The 24,744-nt window shown below is 44.2% G+C and overlaps 1 protein-coding gene across 1 annotated transcript in view; it reads right to left on the bottom strand.

The window, feature by feature from the left end:
• gpc3 (glypican 3) overlaps window positions 1-24,744 on the bottom strand; it is a 152,524-nt gene that overhangs the window by 12,888 nt on the left and 114,892 nt on the right. The window contains exons 6-7 of the mRNA XM_034092355.2: window positions 20,194-20,305; window positions 5,422-5,608 (exon numbers count right to left, since the gene is read on the bottom strand). Of these exons, the coding sequence (XP_033948246.1) occupies window positions 5,422-5,608; window positions 20,194-20,305 (299 nt within the window). The remainder of the gene's footprint in view (window positions 1-5,421; window positions 5,609-20,193; window positions 20,306-24,744) is intronic.

Genomic DNA, 24,744 nt, shown 5'->3' with positions numbered 1-24,744 from the left:
TTATGAAACTATATGGAGCTTAAAGGAGGAGGAAATAGTTGACATGGTGGATGCACCCAGAGCTGCCAGGGATAATGTCAACAGTGTCTGGATTATGGCTTTTTTGATGAAGACATGTGGCAAACACTACTGCAGAGGACCGGCGCCGTTTGACTCACCTATCAGGTGCCGGGGGTCAGGGAGTCACAGCTGCAGTTCATTAACATACCAGCTCATCGTATTGGCATGCACGCACGCACGGCTGTCAATTGGACCCACATAGAGAGTAAAGAATGTGTAGGTTTCCCTGTGTATCAAGCTTTAAGCTTATCAAAGGTGTTTTTGTCTCTTCCTGTTCTTTCCCCACATTCTTTCATCACCTTCTTTATTTTTACTCGCTCCTTTGTTCAAGCCACAACATTTGTAGCAGACCTGAAAGGTGAGCCCGGCCGAGGCTCTCACCGTAAGCCCTGTGTTGCACATTAGCCTACAGGAATATTTCCACTTATGTATTTTGCTTACCTCCGGCGCTGATAAAATGCTCAGGAGGCTTCAGAAAGTACAGCCTTCCTTCGGGATGCTTACAGTGACCGCATGTCTGAGTGCAGGAACATAACAAGAGGCCTATTCAGGCGGCTCCTGCTCAGCATGGCGAGGTGCAGCTCACAGCGGAGGGCCCCGCTCCGTCCAGCTCAGCAAGAAAACACACAAGGCTCAGCTCTGCGCTGCTGGGCCGTGGCAGAGCCCACCAACGGTTGGCTTTCAGACTGCTGAATGTTTCCAAACTGCATGAAAAACCCATTTCAACTTATTTAGTCTAGCAGTTAGCGTTGGACTCCTAAATAGCCGTCTTGGTAAGTGGTCAATAAAAAACATTTTTGCTGACTATATTTTCTCAATCTGAATGGAACATTACCGTGAGAAAAATGGAATGATTTATTTCTATGTGTAGCCACTTATCTTATAAAACTTCAAGAGCTGGAACTGTGGAACCAAATTAAACTCAGTCAACTCAGGTTTTTGCCTTCACACTTAAAGGTGGGGTAGGTAAGTTTGAGAAACCGGCTCGAGATCGCCAGAATTTGAAAATACACAACCGGAGAAAATCTGCCACTTCCTCACAGAGCCCCTCCTCCAACACACACGAACGCGCACATGACCAATGAGGGCACGAGATCAGTTTGTGCACAGATGGAAGGCTGACAGGCAGGTAGGCCATCCAGTTACTTTAGCCGGGCCGGCTCAGATGATTGGTCGTGCTTTTTACAGTACCACGGCTTCCAGAGATGATGTTTTTTTATGGATTTTTTGTCAAAGCACTTAAGATATTCATTGCTATCGGGATGTAAAGAGCATTCCATGGAATATAACAAAAAGTGTATCTCGAGCCGGTTTCTCAAAATTACCTACCCCACCTTTAACATAGCAAATTATTGAGTATTCTGAGTATGTTGCCAAACAAATTGGAAGTGACAGTGGACAGTGAAGTGAGGCTTTGAGCAGATTGTATGGAGGTTCTGTGTTTCCTGCTGAGACCAGGTGTGCATGGAAGCACAGAAACAGGTGAGCCCTCATCATGAGTGTGAGATGGTCATACGGTATTACAGAATACAGGATAAGAAAATAAAAACTACACACACACCCAAATAATGCCATACACACACATTACTGTATGTGTATTGCTGACACAATTTTGCATTGTAGTGGCAAACAAAGAACATTTCTATGACTTTCTTTGTCTGAATGAAACAGGTATTTTCTGACAATGTAATATGTTACTTTCTTATTTATAGTTTTGAGTGATTAAAGAGGTCCTATTGTGCTTTTTGGGGGGTTCTCTTTCCTGTAGTGTGTTGTATAGGATGTGTGCATGTAAATGGTCTGCAAAGGCTTTTCTTAAGTATTATAGTGACATCACTATGTAACGCTCGTGCTTTCTATTGGCTAGCGCTCCAACATTGTTATAGGCCAAGGGGCGGGCATCTCTAATGCCCCTTTCACACCAGCGCCTTTTCAGCTCCGGCTCGGCGCTGGAGCCTGAAAAGCGGTCTTCCTGTTCACACCGCAGCGGCGCCGGCTCTTAGCTCCGGAATCCGCTTCATTTCCAGCTCCAAAAAATTGTCGGTCCAGAGGCAAGAGCTTTGGAGCTAAGAGGTGGCGTCGCTTACGTCGCTCTTACGTCGAGGCGTGCAGGAAACTAAAGCCACCTCCCATGGGTCGACTGTCATGCCTGCCTTCAAGCAGTGTGCTTATAAACACACTTTATAAAGTCAGGCAACACTAACCAGGCTTCGTGTGATTCTGTTTATTTGTGCCTTACTTTGACCGAGAGAGGCAGACGTGTTGTTTTGTATTATTGCAGCTATCGGATGCAAGTAGTCAGTTTAGCTTCGGTTGCTATGCCAACATCACCCGTTTTATACCAGAGAAACTTTCATAACAGCGTTGTGATACCAAACAGTGTCAAATCAGACTGACACACATTCACTTAGGCTAAGGGAACTGGGGATATGCATCAGCTGCTTGTGTGAGTCGGACAGTGAATACTTTAGAGCGGCCGCTGCAGTGTGAGCTAACCGGGAGCTAACCGGGAGCTAACGGGAGAATAAACTCCCGTGGAAGAGCTGCACTGCAGCGGTCGGTAAATGCTGCAGAAACACATTAATAAACAATGAACCACGGCACTCTGGAGAAAAGTATAAGGTTGGAGAAGTCGTTATTCCATTTATTCTGGCTTCGTGTGATTAAAAGAAACACGATCATCGACCCGACGCAGTTGTTGTTGTTGTTGTTGTGAGCTGCCGTAATGGCTGCCGTTGGGGGGCAAATCAGCGATGTAAACGGTGACGTCATGACGCAGCAAGGGCAGCTCTGGGGCGCCAGTGGGCGGTGTGCACAGAGCGGGAGCTGAAAAGGGAAACTGGAGCTGAACCAGAAAAGCTCCCGCTCGGAGCTAGAAACTGAAAAGCGCTGGTGTGAAAGCCGCATAAGGGTTTGATCAATCAAAACAGAGCCAGCCAGCTAACCAATCAGAGCAGATTTGGCACTGGTGCTGCAGAAAAATATTTTAAAAAGTAAAGCTTGTAAACATGTCACAGTAAAGGCACAACATGAAAATTAGCATAATAGGGCCTCTTTAATTAAAAAACCAAATGTACTCTCCAGAAAATGTGTGCTATAATACACCCAAAGGCGGAGTAAAAAGTGGAGCTATGTGGCTTTTGAAAACATTTAAAAATCCCTTGTCTAATTCAGAGGAATGTTGATGCTAGAAGTAGATAACATGGCGGACTCAGATGACTGTGAGTCTTTACTACTTGCGTTACTGTCACCTAAGCGTTACCATATGAAATACATGATAGTTGACACTGTGAAAACAGAAAACCTCTCTCATATTGTCAGTCAGCTCATTGCGTCCCTACGACGAAATGCAAGGATTTTCACTAACGCTTACTATTTAAAACACACTTTTCTTTCAGGCTGAAGCAGGCATCTGGACCGTCAGTTAGGAGAGGAAGGGGTCTTGTGAGAGTTGTAAACGGATGTTTTGATTTGGTCTCGCTGTTGTTAAGCGCAGCCCACATTTACTTCAACTCATCAAGAATTTTCTTAGCTTTTTGTTTGTATTGCAAGAAATACAAATAATAATGTTGTGGGTGAATCATTCCTTTAACAATGCACATATATAAGAAACTAACAGCCAATAATGAAATCCCCTGGCCATGTCTTAACAGTGTTTATTCCCCCTATCACATCTGTGAGGTTGGAAGTGATTATATCTGGTGTGGAGGAATACTACAGATATCCCACCAATTAAATTAAACAGCTGCAGCCTTTGGTATTTATTATTAATTATTTGGTAATTAAAGCATTTCAACTTGTTTTATATCTTATTCATGTGACTTGATTGGATTGACCAATTAAATGAAGTTACAGCAGAGAGGTCAGTGAGTGAGATCAGTCCTGTCAGTACGTCTGGGTGAGGGTGGTGTGTGGGTGAGGCGGGGGTGGTCCCTGTCCTGGAATAGCCCCCATGGCCTGGAATGCTCCGGGGAATGTGCAGCTTGGGGTTTGATTGGTCATGATGGGAAGTGTGTGAGTGTGTGAGTGTGTGTGTGTGTGTGTGTGTGTGTGTGTGTGTGTGTGTGTGTGTGTGTGTCGTGGTTGAGCAGCTTTAGTGATCAGGAGGTTATGGAATCTGTGTAGAGAATGAGAGACAGACAGATCAATCATTACACACGTTTAGGAAACATCCTCTGTGCGCTCGGCAGGTGGACAGCATGGCAGTGTGTGTGTGGGGGGGGGGGGGGGGTCTCCTGTCTGCTTCTCTCCTGTCTGCACCTTGTTGTTGTGGCTCCTGTCACCTTACCCCCCCACGCCTCTTGTGTGTATGTGTGTCGCTCCACTCGAGGCTTTGTGAAACCAGATCTGCCTCGTCCATCTCGGAGCAGCAGAGCACAGACGGGCGGTCCATTAGGCCTCATGCTCTGCGGGTTGACCTTTGAACCCCCCTGGTCCCCTGTTTGACCAAAATGGGCTGAGCGGCCGTGCTAGGTCAGCGTTTTTCTGGGTCATCACAGGCTATCAGCGGCTATCTGTGTATCTGCCAATCAGCGGGGGACTCTCCAAGGTCTGGAAACATTACTGGCTCATGTACAAACAGGCAGATATGTGCCTCACACACACACACACGCACACACTAAAGATGGACTTTAAAGGGCGCTTTAATTCCGCTGTGTCAGCCTTAAGACAGTGTAATGACTCTGCATCAGAGCAACGAGTCAGGCGAACAGGAGCGTGTAAGAGAGGGCATCGGACTCTCACGGCCCGGCCTGCTGGAAGCGATGGCCTCTGCAGGATTCCTGCGTTAACCCCCGGGTTCCTGCTCTCGCTCCCTGCTCGGCAAACCCAAATCTTTGCCACAACATCCCAGACATGAGGACTACTCCCTCTGCCGTGTTTGCTCAGCTGCGCCGGCTTTGTGTCGGTGTATCGAAACCCCCTTGGTCCTGCTCCCTTTGCTGTTTGGTTTCTCTTCTCTCGACACTTTGTAGCTTCATTTGTTCTTTATTTGTCTTTGGGAGAACGCGCCTGACGTTTCCAGGGGATTGACGGCGGGGAGGTCGAAGTGAGGCGGCTACCGGAGGAAGTCTCACGTCTTGTGCCGCATAGTGTCATAGGGGTGTCAACATGTACAGTCGTCGTGTAAACACCTCTCTGCCGTGCCCACTCTCTGTCTCACTGCAGCTACTCATGCACTTACAGGGTTTCAAAATAAATAGCTCCAATTTGGTTAGCAGGCGTAATAACTTAATAGCTTGGACCCAAGATTTAAGCACAGTCTCAGAAATGCAATTTAAGGTTATTTATGTGGATGCAGCAGCTCATTTGAAAGCACTGAAGTTGCAGTTAAAGTCCATTTTCAGACAGTTTGGCTCTAACCTGCGAAGATGCGTAACCGCTTGCGTCTCGGAGGCGGCCCCAGGCCTGACACCCCGGTGCACTCGTCTTCATCGTCACAGTCACCGCTCTCGAATCCCTCTTCGCCCTCGTCGTTCCACCCGTCCCCTCCACTAACCCGCGACCGGGCTCTCCAGCGCTTCTCGGATACCGTCACCAGCCGCAGCAGCTGTGGGACAAACAGGAAGAGGTTTAAAGGTAATGAGGTTAAAAAGCACCCCGCCCTCACAAACTTCATGAATCATTCTGTGGCCGGAATGTGCCGGTGCATTAATGGTTTAACAATGCCATTAAAATAAATAAGGGGTGTCTCTTGATCCGAGCATGTACCGTGTGGTTAGAACAGCATGAGGGGAATTCCTGACAACATCTCGGTGAGATCTGAAAGCGTTGGTATTTGACGAACGCTAATTATATCACCAGGCAGGAAAACAGTTTTGTTATTTCTGTCCAACGTGATTCATTCAAAGGTTTGTGGCCGTCTCCCCTTGTAATTTACGGGTAGGAAAAGAACCTAGTGGGCCAGGCAGACTGGTGCAATTGTGTTGTTACTGGCAAACAGTATTGTGCCCAGGTCACATCTAGACCTGGAAGTATTAAAAGATCCGACCAACCCATGATTAAACAACATTGGCTGCTACACATTGATTTAGTTGAAAGCTCTTTATTTGTTTGAGATGGGTCTGCTGTTCTTGAATCACAAAACTCCCTTAAAAAAAGATGTTCAAAAATGCTGCAGAATAATTTTTATTTCTGATTTCTAGAGAAATAATCCAAAAATGTTTGTTCTAATCTTCCCACATTTACTTAAAGCGGCACTTTCTGCTCATTTTCAGGTTCATATTTGTATTTCATGTCTCTACTATGACATGTTTACATGCTCTAATGTTCAAAAAGCTCTTTATTTTTCTCATACGGCCTGTGCTGCGGCACCTCTTTTCACCCTCTGTCTGAAACCAGAGCCCAGTCTGCTCTGATTGGTTAGCTGGTCGGTTCTGTTGTGATTGGTCAGCTGGTCGGTTCTGTTGTGATTGGTCAAACACGTAGAGATGTCCCGCCCCTTAGCCTATCATGTACACGTGTGTTGGAGCACTAGCTAATACAAGCGTGAGTGTAACATAGTGATGTCACTATGTTACAGAAGTGAACGGAGGTGTCCAATGAAGGCTTTTCAGGCAAGGTGGGGGGGGGGAGAAACACATGCACATACAACACTACAGGGAAGGGAAAAGCCCCCAAAAAGCACAATAGGGCCTCGTTAATGTTTTCCCGGTCTTGTGAATGTGTTATGATGTAAAAAATATGTACATTTTTGTAATATTCCAATGTATTTTATTCTCTTGACTGGGTTACATTAGAAACATCTTTTTCAAGTAAGACCTGGCCAATATAGAACAAGATTTAAAAATCTTAAAAATGTAAATCAACCCACATAAAGAGGGCTAAAACAACATGCAAGTCAAGCTCTTAAACAAACAAATCTGAAATTATTAGCAACTAAATCTTATTCCCCTTTGGCCTCGGGGCTGTAAAAGCAGATGTTGTTCAACTCAGATATGTTTCCCACGCGGATTACAGAAGCTCATAATTTGTTTGTGCAAAACAAACCAGACGTGTTTATTGAGAACTGCGGTAAACTAATCAACTCATAGATAATAAAGAAATGTCCAAGAGCTGTAAAGCAATATCTCTGAATTCCTTTTGACCAAATGTAAAAGGAGTGGAAGAAGAAAAACGTTATTAGCCCAATTACTAAAACTCTGAAGAAAAGGGAACTTGAAACACAACTTTCGCATACTTCTTGTTGCATACCAGAAAAAAAGGATCCTGTCTTGTATCAACGGGTGAGAAACACGTGAGCCAGCTCGGAGACAACCTACATGGCCGCTCTCTGACCATCTTCCAGGCTCCACAACATCGCACATGATTGAGAGCCCTGCCAAGGTAACAGATGTGCTAAATTCCACCCGCCTGCCCTCCAAGCTTCCTTTCATCTAAGCGCCCTCCCTCCTCCGGTGTTTTTTTATTGATTTCCTTCCTATCTGCATAAGTCAGCATGCATTTTTTGTTTTGTTGTTTTTACTTGTTTTGGCTGGCTACGGGAGAACATTGACTTCATATGGGCCTCGTCTCAAGTCAGCTGCAACGTCTGCCTGTGTGTTTGTGCGAGACGGAGAGCGGAGGTATGAAAACGAAACAAAGTTAATCACAGAATTACGTCACTTCAAACAGATACACAACTCTGTGTCCCTCGCCCGCATAAACAAACCAGTGGATCCGGTGGAAGTGACATAAACTCCAATGTTTGGAGAGGAAACAAACATCACCTTGTTCCCAGCATGGCTGCCATGCAACAAACCTCCATTCATTTCTCAACATACACGCACGATGACCGCAACATTTTCTAAAAGCCAGGTCACTTGGAACGAGAGATCGACAAACAGTAAGACTCAGACAGGACGGTTGATCCGTAGGAACATTCTGACTTCTGTTTGAGGCCGCAGAGCAAAGCGCCACCAGTTGACAGAGCGGAGGCCTCAGGTGTCGCATTAAAACACGTCCCATGTACAAACCCTCCACGGGATGAATGGTGGTTTAATGTACTCGGCTGTTTTGTTACAGAAAGAACCATGTTTGCATAGATTTACTGAGGTCTTGAAATTCCTTCTGGTGGTCTGTATCCTGGCAACTCAGTTGGACTTTGGAAAGGGGAGGGGCGCCTTGCAAACCAATTAAAAGGGCACACAAACACTTGTAAAGCAGGGACAGAAAGATGTGGTTCAGGGTATTTTAGAACAAAAGCTAAAAAAAGGTACGAGGAGTAAGGGGGAAAGCACAGAGCAACTGTCGCGCCCCTGTTTGGAGCTCGGTGTGTGAACACTGCCATGTGTAAGTCACCACCTACCAGCACACACAGCGACTCCCTTCAACACATAAACAGGCATGCTGTCCTCTGACTCACTGTATACTGATGTTGGAAAACACTAGCATCTCTGTGAGGCTGAAATCAGCATGCTAACATGCTCACAATGCCAATGCTAACATGCTTGTGTTTAGTAGGTTTAATGTTTTACAGTGATTAGCATCTTAAGTTAGCATTTTAGCAAACACAACAAGTGGTAAAAGTGGTTTGATTTGAGATATTTGGTTATGATGGAAATCATTGGACGAATTCAAATGATGACCTGATGATGGAGCTACAAAGGTCTCTGGATAGCCAAAGTGTCTCTAATGTATTCTGAGGGAAACACAAATGGCTGCACCAAATGTCATGGCAATCCATGTGATAGCTGCCGAGATATTTCAGTCTGAAGCTAAATGCAATGACCGACCAACAGATCAACACTGCCAGGGCTAGATCCAATAAACCCAACAGGATCTGAGAGTTTTACATTTTGGATACAAAATCCAGTTCCAGGCGCACATGGGAAGGAAGTAGGATCAAGAACGCTCAAGCTATAAATAACAGCAGATGATCAGCAGATGAAAAATAACACAAAAAAACGTTTTTGGGGAAGAACTTGGCTGTGTAATCATAGTCGTGGTCTCAATGAGCCATAGCAGCAAGCCGTGCCCTGCTTCACATGGGGGGGGGGGGGGGGGGGCGGGCAGGGCCTCCCTCCGAGCCTCTGTGGCACAGCGCTGTGGCTTCTGCCCACCGACTGACTGCCTCTGCCACGGCTGCGGTGGCGGGGAAGGGTGGGATGTATGTTTGTGTCGAAAGTGATGCTGCGCTTTTGGCATGGCTGAGCCGCAGCGTGATCCGGCAAGAGCCTCCAGATTTACCACAAGAGGGAGAAACCTCAAGTTGCTTCGGGCTGGAATCTTTTGCAATTAAAAAAAAACTAAAGCCAAGCAAAAGGAAGCAGGGAGGAAACAAATAAAAGACACATTTTTGGGGAGAAATGTGCAGTATGTTTTGCATTAGGAGAGGAAATCGGGCGCTCTTGCTCTTCCATTCTCTCTTCCGTTCTGTTCTGTTTTCCAGAGATGCATCGGGTCCAGTCACTTCAGATATAAAGAACATGTAATCAGGACGGCAATAGGCATCCCGCAGGACACAGAGTTCACATCCCTTGAACACAAAAGCGCAAGTCACACTAAGGAAACACAGGCTGAAAAGCTGCATACAAAGCCCAAACATGTGGCCAATTGCTCAATGCAGGCCAGCCCAGACAGAGACACAGAAACCGCAAGTCTGTCACTGCCTCCCACACATGACATGAACTCCACACAGGGTCACTGTTCCACACAGCAGCTGCACCCGGGCCCGGCCACTGGTTGACCCGCGCCGATAGAAATCAACCTGCGCTCCTTGACCACCAGCTGTGGTCTTTAAGAGGAGCTGGAACCAAGATCCTGGTTTAAGTTTGACCTAAAAATCACATGGAAAAAGGACAAAGACAAATAATGTAGTATTAACGTCATAACTGCTGAAGTGAATGAGTGGTGTTGGGAAGAGGGAGAGGGTGAGTAATGAAGACGGAAGAGAAAAGGGTCTTCTTGTCAGTGTGTGTGATTGGGATCAGGCCCTGTGTTATGTCCTCCACTCGAGCACAGGACTTGTCTGGACAAGAAGCCCATGACTCGGCCCAGGCGGAATCTGCTGCTGTGAATGTTTCTATCAATGCCTCGACACATCTCGTCTACAAATCTAATCTACACGACTACAGGCGTAGGATCCCAAACAGAGCACTTCTTGCAATATGTTCATAGAGAAAGCCACCCTCAAACGTTGATGGTTTCTACAATTGCTCGGAGATGATCATCACACCGTTTTTTGTGTATGATGGTGATGAAAACTGACAAGACGTTTTGGGATTTTAATCATACAGTATTCTGTCTTTTTATACACATTTTACATATGAACAACTGGTCCAAGTGTAATGTGATATGCATGATGTTAATAATAATAATACATTTTATTTTTAGGCGTCTTTCATGACAGCCAAGGACACCGTACGATTTGTTAAAAAAAAAAAAAAAAAAAAAAAATGTTGGTGTAATATGGTTCATATTCAGTGACAAACCCACAGGAAGTCATCAGAACTTTTACTTGCAAGGTTCCATTTCAAAATGTACTACAAGTTTAATGTGAGTCTTAAGAAAATTGGCAAGAAATGAAAAGATAACAATGCGTGTTTCAATACACAGTCTTTATGCAGTTATTAGGAGTATTATTTAGAGTTGTTTTGTGATAAGCAGGAGGTTAAAAACCATCATACCATTGCAGAAGAAAAGGGCACCCCGAGATTGCATAATTGAACAAGCGGTTGAAAAACAAGAAAACTCAATGTGAAGATACTTTTATTCAGTTTGTTTAATGTATTAATATAGTAAGGTTGCATCCGATCTTTGTGGAGTAAAAAGTCATTTTTTGTCTCTTCAGCAGAGCAGATGCTTCAGAGGACTTTGAAGTTACATGCTTCCTTTATGTAATTTCTTGACTGTTTCTCATTGCACGTTTTCACATTTGGCTTTTAAGGATTCAATAAAATATGTGGACAAAATTAAGAAAATAAGACCTGAACTGTAATAAATTGAAGTTATCCTTTAATTGTTTAAGGTAACAGAGAATCCACTTCTAAAGTTAGGGAAGTCGTCTTTTATCATGCATACTATAAATATACTTCATGAACTGCTGCATTTTACCCTGTGGCTTTAATGTTCTGATATTTATCTGAAAGCTCCATTAAAGCCAAAAAGAACTGTACAGCAGACTGTATATTTTTGAATCAGTGTAAGAGCTATTCCCCAGGTCACTGTGTTAGACATATCCAACACATGCCTTTTCAACACAGACGATTCTTTCGTGATAAATGAAGGAAATGGACTTTCCTTTCACCTAATCCCCACATGTATACTGAACTGCTGTGCATGTATCAAGTTGGCAGACGTGCTGTTTGGACAGGAGACGCAGGAGAATGAATGAGGGACACCGTGGGAGAACGGTGGACAGACGGAGGAATGACAGGAGGCTGTTTCCACACCGTGAGTCATGGAAAGCTCCGGAGCACGCTGACAGGATGACACAGTCCCACCCACTGTCATTACTCAACTTTGATTGAATGCGAAAAGTAAAAAGGGAGACCGATGCTCTCTCTTTATTTCTCTTCCTCTATCAGAGTATGTCACGCAACGGGAGCCCAGCCTCAGACAGTTAATGCAGACAAGATTAATTTCCTGATGTTAATTCCAGTTGGAGCAGAAAACAGAGCGAGGGAAGAAAGAGCTCTCCAGTCGAGTGTTAAACTGGCGTGTGTCCACTCCACCTTACTGACTAAGCCTATAAGGCTATTTCCAGATCTCTCTAGTTTGGACCGAAACCTGGATGAATGTTTCTACTTTGTTGGCAAGGACTTCTGGTGGATCATCTTTGAAAAGCTAATAAAAACTCTAAAACCTTTGACATATACTGAAGATAGAAGATTACCAAAATGTTTGCCAGTTCATCTTTTGTAAGAATAAACCATTCCTTGTTTTTCCAGACGTCCTCAGTTCAAGGCATGGCCTGCACACACAGGGTTAAGTCCCGCTTAAATCTGGTATGACAACAATTCCAATCTTATTTGAAGCTAACCAAATGAAAACCTTGACTTATGTCTGTGAATGTGCCGATTGTCTGCATGGGGTTTAATAGTTTAAAACATCCCGTTCCTGCACAGGCCACTGGTTGCTAAATCAGATTACGCCTCTCAGACAATCTCTTTTTGTCTGCTGCTCGTCTGCTTTACACGTTATCGCCGTGGTTCCCAGAGTCATGTGTTGCTAAGAAACCCTACAGTTTTCGACATTAGCAGTGCGTCCCATGATCACACCTAGCGGGAGCCAACAGACATGAGGTTGGGTAAACGTTTAATATAATAAAAGGTGGAGTGGTTCAGTGGGCTGTGGAGCTACAAGAAGCTATTCTGGTTAGCATAGCATGTAGCTTAAAGAAACCCAGAGACAAATGGCTAGAGAGTGATGGAAAATAGCAATGCAGGATCAGAGGAACCACCCCATACTGTCAAGGTATGAGTTTCGAGAAAGATGAAAAGATGGGAGCATGTAAGGGAATGATAAAGTCAGCGAGCGCTAACACTTTGACAGGTCCAGAGAGGAGCCTCAACTCCTCTGTGCCCCCCAGAGCACCGCTGCCTCAAACAAAAGGCAGAGGAGGAACAGAGGAGGTCTCTGACCCTCACAGGGAGACCCTCTGATGACCTAGCAGAGACAGGAAACAGGAAGTGGGACCCCTGACCTCTTTCGGGGGGGGGGGGGGGATCCGAACACGTGACTGTGCCCAGTGACAACAAGTCCAGGATGTGCGGATCAGATCAGAGACCGCAGCAGGAAGACTCAGCTGTTCATGTCTCAGCTCCCTGACAGCTCCACCAAACAAGAAGCATCAGCACAGGAATATCATATGGGCGGGATGAAAAGCTCACACACTGTTTTTACCTGTGTGTGTGTGTGTGTGTGTGTGTGTGTGCGTGTGTGTGTGTGTGTGTGTGTGTGTGTGTGTGTGTGTGTGTTGTGGTTCCTGGTTAGCGAGCCAGGGTTTTTATAAGCCGGCTGCGTGATAATTACACCCAGTGGGGTGGTAGTGGTGTGGGAGCAAAGAAGGAGGCAGAGTGGGGGGGGGGGAGAACGACCCCGGCTTAGGTCTCAGGGCTGATGGTGGTGGGGGAGAAGAAGGGGACAGGGAGGGAGGGAGGGAGGGAGAGGTGGAGGTACGGAGGAATGGGTGGCGGTGGGAGAAGCGATGGTTGGGCCTCATTAGGAGGCAGACTAATTGGGAGGGGAAAGGCCCTCACATGCTCCGTCTGACCTCCCAGCCAGCAGGGGAGAAGCCAGGGTGGGAGAGGGAGAAGGGGGGATATCAGATAGATGGATTCCTAAAGTTAAGTAACCATAACTCCCCAAATGCTAAACTTACCGTGAAGTCAGAAGTCTCCGGAAAGCGAGAGGAGAACATGCGTGTGTGGGGCTCTGACAGGGAGACGCACTCAAACGCCCCGCAGCCCCTCCGAGGTTTACACCAGGTGTCACACTTCATTTAAAGAACCCTCATGGCTTATCCCCGCACACAAATATAGCGGCATAACAGCTCTCCTTCCTCCTCTGCTTCCAGGGCAGTCATACTGCACGCACATAAAAACTAGGAAGGCGAGAGGACGAAGGCCCTGAGGGGATATATTAAAGAACGCTTCAAAAACCCTCAGTAAGTAACATCAAACAGAAGTCAGACGCTTTGACTGGAGCACACATAATGGCCAGGTTAGCGAGTCTACGTTTACAAAACAGCAGGCCTGGTCTGACACCCACGGTGTCTATTAGGCTTATAGTAAGCACACCGTGTGGGAAACAAGGCCACCATCATGGTGAGGCTAACATTTCATATCTGCTGTAATTACAACACGCTCGACGCAGCGTGTAATCAAACATTTCAAAGCCTATTTGAAGTGTTCTGTGTCATAGCCACTTGTATGTGTCACCACTGCATATGAGCTGGAAATGTATCTGCTCCAGTCATATTCCTAACTCCGTGTGTACAAGATTAACGGCTGCACAGTAAAAACTGTCCCAGCCTAAGTGTGTGTGTGAGTTATATATTAAAGAGTGTGTTCTGTACAGGCATACACGAGGTGTCGAGCACACGCTGCCCAGGCTCTGCTGCCTCGGAGGAAGTGAGACTGCGTGATGGAATTTGTGGCGCTCGGGATCTGGTTTATTTTCCACCCTGGATTCCTGTCCTACCTGCAGGATTTTCCCAGGTTCTGGCTTCAATTAGACTGGGAAGCTGGAGGGAGAGGAGAGGGGGACCTCGGGGGTTTAGGAGAGGAGGGGGAGGGGGGGAGGGCGACAGGGCTGGAGTCTGTCACACACAACTCAGCACAGCTGGGGAGATGGAAAGAACGGCAGAGGAACGGGGAGAGATAAAGCCCGATGGAAGGAAAGGCTAAAGAGAATGGGAAAGAGGCGCACACATAAATGCTTTGGCATAATTGTGTTTTGCCGGGAGGGATTAATACAAATCTTCAACAAAAATGTCTTCATTTGCGTGGCTTTCCAAATGTATCTCTCCAAAGAGTGTCATGTAGCCAAGAACAGGCTGTCGGAGTAATCCCAGGAGGTCTGACCCTCCAGACGACAGACTCACCTGACAAACGAGTGGGAAACGCTCTGTAATCAAAGAGCAATCACATAATTGCTCTATTTTGCCACTAGCTCAACCGTCTCCTGTGAGATTAGTCGTTCGGAGGAGGAGGAGGAACCTGATACTCTGGGAAGTTAAACAGATGTTCAGAAAAACAAACTCATCTCCTCAGAACAAGAACACATCATCAAAATAATATGTTCTAATTTGGGAGCGCCGCCTCCACATGCGTCTCTGAGAAATGAACTCCCTCGGCCAGATCTTTACAGAACGTACATTTAAAGAGATTAAGAAAAGATTAAGAAAAGCGTGAGAGCTGCCATCACAGAAACATCGTAGACTTTACGTCACAGCTGATAAAAGCTCGTAAAGCTTTAACGGCAATGTCACTTTTAAAATGTAATAGGTTACAAGGCACCCTGTACATTTAGGTACTTTTCTTAAAATCATTATGAACTTGGCCAAAAAGCAATAAAGTCCATAAAGCATAAACTCAAGCAACGGCACTTAAAGGGGCCGTATTAGATGTGCTACATCTTAGCCTATCACGTACGATGTGGTGGAGCGATAGCCAATAGAAAGGCAAGAGTTACGTAGTGATTTCACCATGTTCCGGAAGTAAACAAAGTAGTCCAAAGGAGACGTTTCAGGCTTTCTCTTAAAATTATTTCATATAACTTGAATTAAGATTGATTTGATTAGAAAAGCAGGATGTAATCACCAATATTTTGACTAGTAAGAGCAACTTAATTAGATATCTAAGTAACAATGATGTGTATTTGATGTAACTAGGCACTGAGGATCTCTGCTTAGCATTATACAGGGCACAGGGCGCAGGCAGGTCCTCACACAGGAATGTGCTACACAGTGTAAGCAGTCACAGTCCCCGGCTCCTCGCAGTCCAGCGCTGTTTAAAGATTCCAAGTCGAGGAGCAATAACCGACGGGGAAAGTCATTTCTCTTCATCCATTTACAGTTCACTTTAAACTTGGCCATGTTCCAGCTATGACATCAGCTGCTATAGGCGTGAGAAAGCGTTGTTTTATAAAGCTCAGAGGACCTGCTCCGGCATCTTTTTTTCTTTTCAGTGTTTAGTTTAACCTCACAGAGGCACAAAGGCACGGGTTCTCCACGCCAGACTGTCTGTTTCTGCAGATTCTCCGATCAACACTGACAACGTGAGAAATGACACATTTCCGCTGCATACTTGCATTTCACAGGGCCATCGTCACGGAGCACTTAGGAGTGCAGGAATGAAACATCGGGGGGATTAAAGTTGGAAGGAAGTGGACTCTTTGGAGGGGTCCCATGTTCCCCTCACTGTTAGGGAACGTGGCCCCTATATTTTATGACATAGTCTCTGGGCTGAGACCGATCCGCGGCTAGAAAAGTGGGTCAGAACAAGCTGGAAGAACCATTGATTCTGCTTGAGCCAAGAGCTCACTCAAATGGAAAACGTGCGCAGGATAAAAGAGTCGTAGAGGACTTGTGAAGAACAGAATGTGAGTGAGCCACGTCCTGAATGTGGAGCTGAATATACAAGAGGTCAATAATGCACACATTCTTCAGTCTGCGGCTGAACATACTGTCCTCGGAGCGCAAGCACTCGGACGACATCACGAGACTGACATACTGCACGTTAAGGGAACACACACACACACACACACACACACACACACACACACACACACACACACACACACACACACACACACACACACACACACACACACACACACACACACACACACACACACACACACACACACACACACACACACACACACACACACACACACACACACACACACACACACACACACACACACACACACACACACACACACACACACACAATCTCATTGTTGTGCTCTTACACTCCGCTTATAAAACAGGGCGGATGAAAGTAATCATCTGTGAGTCACTCGTATGAGACGGTTAATTAGTGCATTTGCTTTTAGAACAGCAACATCCAGAGCTGGTGGTCTTTCCACTGGCGGGGAGGCGGGACCTTGTAAAAGTGCTTTTAACTAAACATCACTTTCTCCGGTGCCTTCAGAGGTTGTTACAACAGAGCAGGATTATAAAGTCGCCTGACTCTGACATCATGCATTCATGCTGGCAGATGTGTTTTGTGTCATTCTATATCGTGGTGCATCTTTAGGTCTTTAGGTTTGACCCATCTGATTCCTTAACCAGGGTTAGATGGATTGCTATGAACTGTGGGGAAGAGATTCGTGGTTGCCTGAGGATAAATGAAAGACTTGCTAATTCCAAGATGGATTCAAGGGCAGGGATCTTTCTGTGCCACTCTGCTGGAGGCTATGAGTTTCAGATGAATTCATTTAAATGATCCTGATATCAAATATGTATTTTGGTTAAAAAGGCTTTATACTTCAATAAGTATTATATAAAATGTTTTATTTTAAAGTGTTCATAGTTCACCCGATCTTTTATAACAAATTACATTTTAGTTTTTTTATCAATATTCAAATCTGTGTTTTATTTGGATTATGTGCCCACTAATAGTAACACACTTATCTTATTTCTTAACTTATCCTTCTCAATTGATTTCTATATCTTTTTCTCTATACATTTATACTTATTTGTATTATTTGTTTGATGCTTAAGTTCAGTCTTTTTCTTCCGGCAAATTGATGTCAGTTGCCTTGTTCGATTGGTAATCTGTGTGGAAACATGTTAAGTTAAGTACGTGTACAACTTGGTCAAATAACATTTAATATCTTTTTCATTGAATAAAAACATGTATTGTGTGATATTCTTTCACATTAGACTTATTAAGTGTCAAATATGGGAGCCTCTAGCGTCACCAGCCGGTTCAAATATTTACTGATCTAGTCAAATCTCTCAATACCATCTATTTGGAACGACTCTGAATGTTGTAAAGAAATACAGATTACGTGCATTCATGGTCTTCTTGTGAATACATTCTAATTACTTCTATTAACATTTGTATCAATAGCTCAACATTTAAAGTTATACGCCAGCATTCTTTTGTTCATGACCATCAGCTGTACTTTGAGTTTAGTAATATTATAAAATGTTTGCATGCTTACACTAAAACCATACATTATAATTTGCTTTACATCAGAATGTTAGCATTTAGCATTTAGCTCACCGCTGTGACCAAGTCTAGCCTCACTGTCTGTACACTGGTGTGTCATGCTTACTTTAGCAGGGAACAACACGTTGTTTCCATGTTTGAACATTTCAATATCCAAATGATGGAAACATAACAGGAAAAGCTTACAATACAATGTAAATTGATACATAAACACCCTAAATAAAAAACCTCAAAAGTGAGCACAGAGTTGAGTGAGCTTTCTCAGGCACAAGAGAACATTCATAATATTGCGACCTTGACAAGGGGAGTTTTTATTGCAAGACTATTGTATTATATTGCATCATGTCGCAAGGCGTTCCTGTTATTTTGTGTATCCCTCGCATAGTGATGATTTAAGTACAAATATTTGTGTAATCGGAATTTTGCACAAATGCCTGCGAGTCCAAAAACTGTTTTACTGCAAAAATAAATATGCAACAAGTGCAGTCAGATGTTGATCCAGCCTATTGATGTGGAGGTCTAAAAGACGAGAAGTTGGAGTTTAAGCAGAAATGTGCTTGACCCCGTTGTACGGTCATCAGATACGGGATTAAAAGCTCCCATGTGAATAGTCCATCTGCATAAATATCATGTAAACAGAATCAAACCCACATGAATGTCCACATGTACACACCACATCATCAGTGGGACCTGGGAGCCAATGAGAGGCGAGTGTTGGCTTACTGAGAGCATCTGAACACACACATGCCCAGAGAGGGTGCATGTTTCTAAGGGATAGTCTGAATATCTGTAACACAATAAGCCCGGTCATTTCCCCAAACTGCAGAATCTCATCAAAAGCCCATCAGGAACCTGATCCCCACGGTAAACAGTCTGCAGTGCCGAGGCTCTGCTCGGAATCACACGGGTACAAATGTGTGTCCCTGTCAGAGCAGGAAGTTTTGAAAGGCTTATTTCATTAGAGTGCGTATTTGTACATGTCCTGTGTTTTTAAGATTAGCGTGTGATTCCGGTGTATAACACATAAACACACACATTGGGTTTTGTTTGCGTAGTTTTTGGCCAACATGCCTATTGGTATTCAAACCATTATACTCCACAAGTGAACGGCTGAGGCATGGGAAGGTTAGAGCCAGGAGGGCAAAGGACACGCACACAATTATATTGATTTATGGAAAATGGACAGGCTAGCTAAATTAATTGGTAACACAAAACAAACATCAGCAGTCAATTATTACTGTTGTTGGGAGGAAATATATGGTTTGAAAACAATCTGGCATGCGTGTTTATAACATGTCGGATTATCTGACCGCTTCTTGCCTTGAGGAACTTCATTTTAGCAATGTGGCTCTAATAAGTGATGTCAGTGATGTCATGAAGAAATGAAGACACAATTGGTATGATTGACCTAAACAAAAGGATGCTAAGACCTATGCAACGACAGTAATATAATGCAGCCCTTGTTCAGGACATTTCCCGGTATCAACCTCAAGGTTCAAGATCTTAAGCATGCATCCACGAGAAAGCTACAGACATCTCACAGTATGAATTGTGTGGGGAATGAGAAAAAACCACACTCGTGTTCAAGTCTCGCCTCTCACATGTGTGCATGAGGTAATACAGCGTAAGTAATTGGGAAAATGACAGCGTCCCAAAACACAACCCTCTGTATTTTTCGTGAGGGTCTCTGGCTGTCAGATGGGGAGCGCATGAAAGTCCCCCGTTGGTCCTTGGATCTCCCAGGTTGTTTAAACAGGAGAGAGGGATTGTAATCCGCTGTGACAGGCCCGCAGCACTCAGAAGCTCAAACACATACATGCAGACACAAACGCACCCGCGCTATACAGTTGGAAAGATTGCCTGTGTTGGGGGGGGGGGGGGGGGGGGTAGAAGGGGGTCAGCATCTGACGTGTTGACAGCTACAAGTGCAACCGCGAAGAAGCAGGAAGTACAGACAGATCTGTGGGCTGATACATCTACCTACAGAGTCTGAGTGAAGCCTGCATCCCAGCAGCTCCGCCAGCCCACTCCAAAAGGTGGTTTCCATGGCAACAGGACAAAAAGGGGGCTTTGGCCTTGATGACAGCTGGGGCTTACTGTGTTACTCTGTCCGTCAAAACAACCCCCATCACCTTCAGAAGACTTGTCCTTGTCCGGTTGCCAAGTTGGTAGGATTTTTGTGGAATCATTTTGTAAAGCAGTGCAGATGGGACACAAAATAACTTCTATTCAGACATTTCAAATCCCCAAAATGTTTAGGGGGGGGGTTAAAAGAACCAGGTGTTGTAGAAGGGTACAGATTCTCAGTGGAGTTTTTTGGAATATAAGAGAGAAAGGTTGCATGAAAGCATCTTCTTTTCACATTTTCACTTTCGTACAGCGTGGAAATCAATCGTAGAACTAATGACCCTACACCCCACTCAGGGAAGAGGGCACAAAGAAACTCACTTAAGTGTGAAAACGTACCATAAAATAGAGACAGTTAAAGACAAAAACTGTGTAGAAGAGACACCAGGACACAGCTCACCTGGTTGATGTGTTTGAGTTTGTCTATGATCTGGCTGATGATTGGCTCAGGGGGTTTGTTGCTTCGGGACTCAGAGCCGGGGTGCGACCTCTTCAAGCCAGGCCCAGAAAACCTGACGGGACAGAAAAAAGGAAAAGGGATTTAGGGGTTATGTTTCTGATTGTTTAAAGTAGTTTTAAAGATTTAAAAACCCCTTGGAAGCATGATGAGGGGAACACATAATGACCGTCTGCTCAACCACTCCAAACCAGGCGCTTGTCACCACCTAGTGTTGATAGGATGAATGACAGCTCTTCTCCCTTATGTTTGGTTTAGTGAAGCAGAGCTGGAAAGTTCATTTGTAACTGAACCAAATCTGGAGGACTCACTTTTTCCTAGCCGACGACATTACGTCTATAATATCTTAAATGTTTCAGTGTCTTTTTATATTTTTAATAAAAGCGGCAGAGACTTATTTGAAGGAAAATAATTTGGTCCAAAATGTTTCAGAGAGACTTTAAAGAGAGGCCGTTAATGTTGATATAAAATGTTTTACAACTCTTGCCATGAGGGTTAAAAAAAGAATCCTCAAAGGACCATTTTACAAAGTCTGACTGAATCTCTGCACATTAAACTGGGCTATTAGAGGCTTTTAATCATATCTGGTGTTAATGAGAGGACATTAGCAGAGATGTACTTTGTGTCCTGTTTCAACAGTGAGGGTATATTTAGGTTCATGCAGCCTCTGGGCAGGTGCTTACATGTCCCTGTGTGTAACCGAGGAAACACGGCTCTGTTGACACCTGTGTATGTTATCAAGGAGGAGGAGGAGGAGGAGGAGGAGCTGGGGAGACCTACACTTTCCTGCAGGTGTTTCTTCCCTCTTGGCAGTACCAGGAATTAACCCCTTCCCACCTCACATGAAGCGTTTAGATGAGCCCAAATCAAACACACATGCTCCCCCAGGGCACCAGTGATATGAGTGCTGGGGAGGTCAGATGTCAGCGTAAATGTCATCCGGTATATTGCTGCAATAACTTGGGGAAATGATTTTTTCCGTAAGAAAGAAAAGGAGTGAGATAGCGTGTGAGTGTGTGTGCAAAGCATGAGGTCATACTCATCTCTATGCTGTTGCCCCGGGCACACACACACACACACACACTTTTCACCTGCCATCTCCGCTCATCAGTCTTTGGCACTACCGAAGCCAGACTTTTCATTAAACTCAAATTACATTTCCCCAGTTATTTATTCTTCTTATTAACCATGATCTCACCCCTTCTCAGCCGCTAATCATCACATTAATAATAGAGAGAGGAGTGTGATGCATTAGGAGAGGGAAAAGAGGAAATATGGGTCGAGAGAGGAGGATTATGGGAGGGAGGTTTTGAGAGGAGATAAACACCCGAGGCAGGTTAGTGTTTCCCTCCATGGATGGATCATTTGGCCGAGACATGATTTAATGTCTATCACCGTTAAAATCTTTTCACCGTCTCGATTGTCAGTTTGTTATCTGATCCTTTCTGTGTTATGTTTGCTGCTAGCTTATCACTTAGCTGCTGGGATAACCTAATCTAATCTAACACCAATTACCATGCCGTTAGGTCCAGTCTGAATGAGGTCTCACGTCAGAATAAACACCAGAGGAGACTCCAGGTGTGGGGGAACATTATAATGCAGACGCTTTTCACACCACCTGATCACACCTCCAGTCTCTCAGAGAGACACACGGTCAGATGTTTGCGGGGTGTGAACAGCGTGGTTGTTAATACACTGTTTTTCTTCAGGCTGAATGTCATCCTGATTAAGATCTCATTTAAATGATATCATAAATATAGCGACTGTATGAAAGATATTAGGCTAGTGAGGGAGGGCTAAATGTTATCTTTTGCTTTAAAAAAATAAAAGAACTCTCCAGGAGTATTAATGTTTTCTTTTTTAAACCACAAACTACAATACCCTTACAATAACATGCAAATAACATGACAGTGTAACATTGGTATACGGTTAGTAGTATACCTCAAATACAATCTTAGTATCTTAATCTGTGTGTTTTGTGTGATAATTGTATCACTGCTGCTGGCTGAGCTTCAAATTACCCCTCAGGGATGATAGTGTTTACTTTACCCTACCGAGATTTCAAATGTCTGCCACCAGTGAGATTGCTCTTATCCTTTTGTGGGAGGGACCTAAGGACAGCAATGTGGGTGCATATCTGTCTCTGCAGAACTTTGGTCTAGCCTAAATATTTAAACTATTGATGGATTGCTACAGATTGGTACAGATATCCAAGGTCCCTAGGCAATGTATTTTTCTTTCTTCCGTGATCCCCTGACTTTTTCTCTGACACCACCTTCAGTTCAAAGTTATGTTTTGTCCAATACTTTTGTTTTTGTTTGATCAAATACCTTCAAAACTAATGACATTTCCATTAGTCACATCTGTACTTTGTGTTTAGGTTGTTTTCGTTAAGTCCCCTTTAGAAAAGTAACATCGTAAAATAAGATAGCATACATACTAAACATTACATCTGGTTTACATCGGCATCATAGACTATATCAGTGTTTCTCAAACTTTTTCATACCAAGGACCACTCGCGGACCACCTAACTCCACAAATATCAAAAACACATAGTTTTTCTAGAACAGATTACAAATCACCTGAAAATGGTACAAACAAGTGGCCACATGTGTGATGAAGGTGTTGCGCTGGGCTATATCATGCAATTGAAAGTCAAACTTAACTTCGCTCCATTGCGGAGATATTCCCGTGAGAGTGCGGAAAACTTAAATGTATTTATTTCAAATGTTACCAATATACTCACGGACCACTAGGGGGCGCTCACGGACCACCAGTGGTCCGCGGACCACACTTTGAGAAGCACTGGACTATATGAATAAGAACCTAATGTGGTCACTGTGGCTCCACCCACTGGTTTTGAGGCGAAGAGTGTGGCCGGCACCATTTTTTATTTATTTTGGAACAACAAGTTACTCAAGAGGGTGGAGCAACCAAAACGCTGAACAAAACATTACCAGGCTATCAAAATGTAGCAATTAATTTTCATGAACTGAAAACACTGTGGAAGGGTAACATGTGAATGACTTAACACAGAAAACAACCAAATCAGACAAACCCATTTTCTCATAGTCTTCTATACAATCTGACTTCTTTTTGCAAACCAGTTGATGCTGCTGGATATTAGACAGATTGCAGATTTGAATCTAGAGTTAAAACAATAAACTCATATTTACAATTAAGCAATACATCCAGGGCGAAAGTGGGTTCAATGTCTCATAGTCTTCCATTCAACATCACTTATTTTCAAGCCACTTGAGTCACCACCTCCTGCTGGATATTTAGAAAGAAGGCAGGTTTTAAGCATTTGCCTAGCTTTTTATGCTAATAATTAGCATATTAGCATCGTCATTGTGAGCATGTTCCCATGATGACATTAGCCTTTGACTTGGGATGTTGATCAATATGCATTGTTCATGAAAAATACATTATTGAAACGCTGACAGAGAGGCAGATCTCGTGTCCTTCGCATATGACCCCTTTATGTGCCACTGAACATGAAAACTGTCTATTTGGTCATACCGTTTAACATGACTTTTCACTATTTTTGCAAAGGAATGATAAAACTAAACCGCAATTTATAAAGATAAAACAAACGTCCCCTGCTGTCCCCAAAAAACGAAAGCACCCTTTCTTGTTTTACGGCCTTCTCTACCCACTATTCATTCTCATACAGTCCCTTAATCGATTGTTCACAGTTGACACAGTATCTAATCTTGTACCACTTATCACACACACATTAGTTGACACTAAACCAAAAGAGAGATCCAAAAGAGGGATGGAAATTCGATCATTAAATTCGATGTCTTGAGTTGCCGCGGCGTCACATCTGTTATCACAGTAATCAGCGTGACGCTCTTTGATGTGGTGAAAAGTGTTGCTGCTCTGATCTTGGCTCCAGGTGGGATGGCAAACACGACGGATAAAAAGCACCACATTTAGCTCAAAAGATCACTCTTCAAGTACCAGAAACATTCAGTACCCCAACCCTGCAGCGCTTATCCCCCCCCCCAACCACCCACCCAATCTAAATGTATCTGCACGAGACAATACGATAAGGAGCGTCACGTTGGGCTCTGGAGAAGGTAATATCTGGGAGGATAATGGAAGATGGTCCAGAACAAATCTTATAGTGGGAAAATATACACCGGGAGAATTCGCAGGCATATGCCCTCGCAGGTGACACGGAGAATTGCTCGCCTGGAGACATTGTAATCTCTCTGTCATTTCGTCTCCTTTCCTGCCTCCCTGCACCTTCCTATCGGTGTTTGGTCCAGCTTGTAATCATCCCCTCAGGATAGCTCTGCCCCGATGCCAACCTGACGTCTCCTCTCACACTCTTTTTCCACCCGAGTCCATTTCAGCAGTTTCGGGAAACATGTATTCTCAGTCCTCTTTGGGAACAAGAGGTAAAACCTGCAGCACTTCTCGTCTGAATTGTGTGCCTCTGCATTGATTACATTCCACACATAATTTATAAAGAAGAGAAAAAAA

This window comes from Pseudochaenichthys georgianus, chromosome 10, assembly GCF_902827115.2.
Source record: "Pseudochaenichthys georgianus chromosome 10, fPseGeo1.2, whole genome shotgun sequence".
NCBI lineage: Eukaryota > Metazoa > Chordata > Actinopteri > Perciformes > Channichthyidae > Pseudochaenichthys > Pseudochaenichthys georgianus.
The sequence above is the reverse complement of the archived record's forward strand: the minus strand, read 5'-3'. Positions and strand labels throughout refer to the sequence as shown.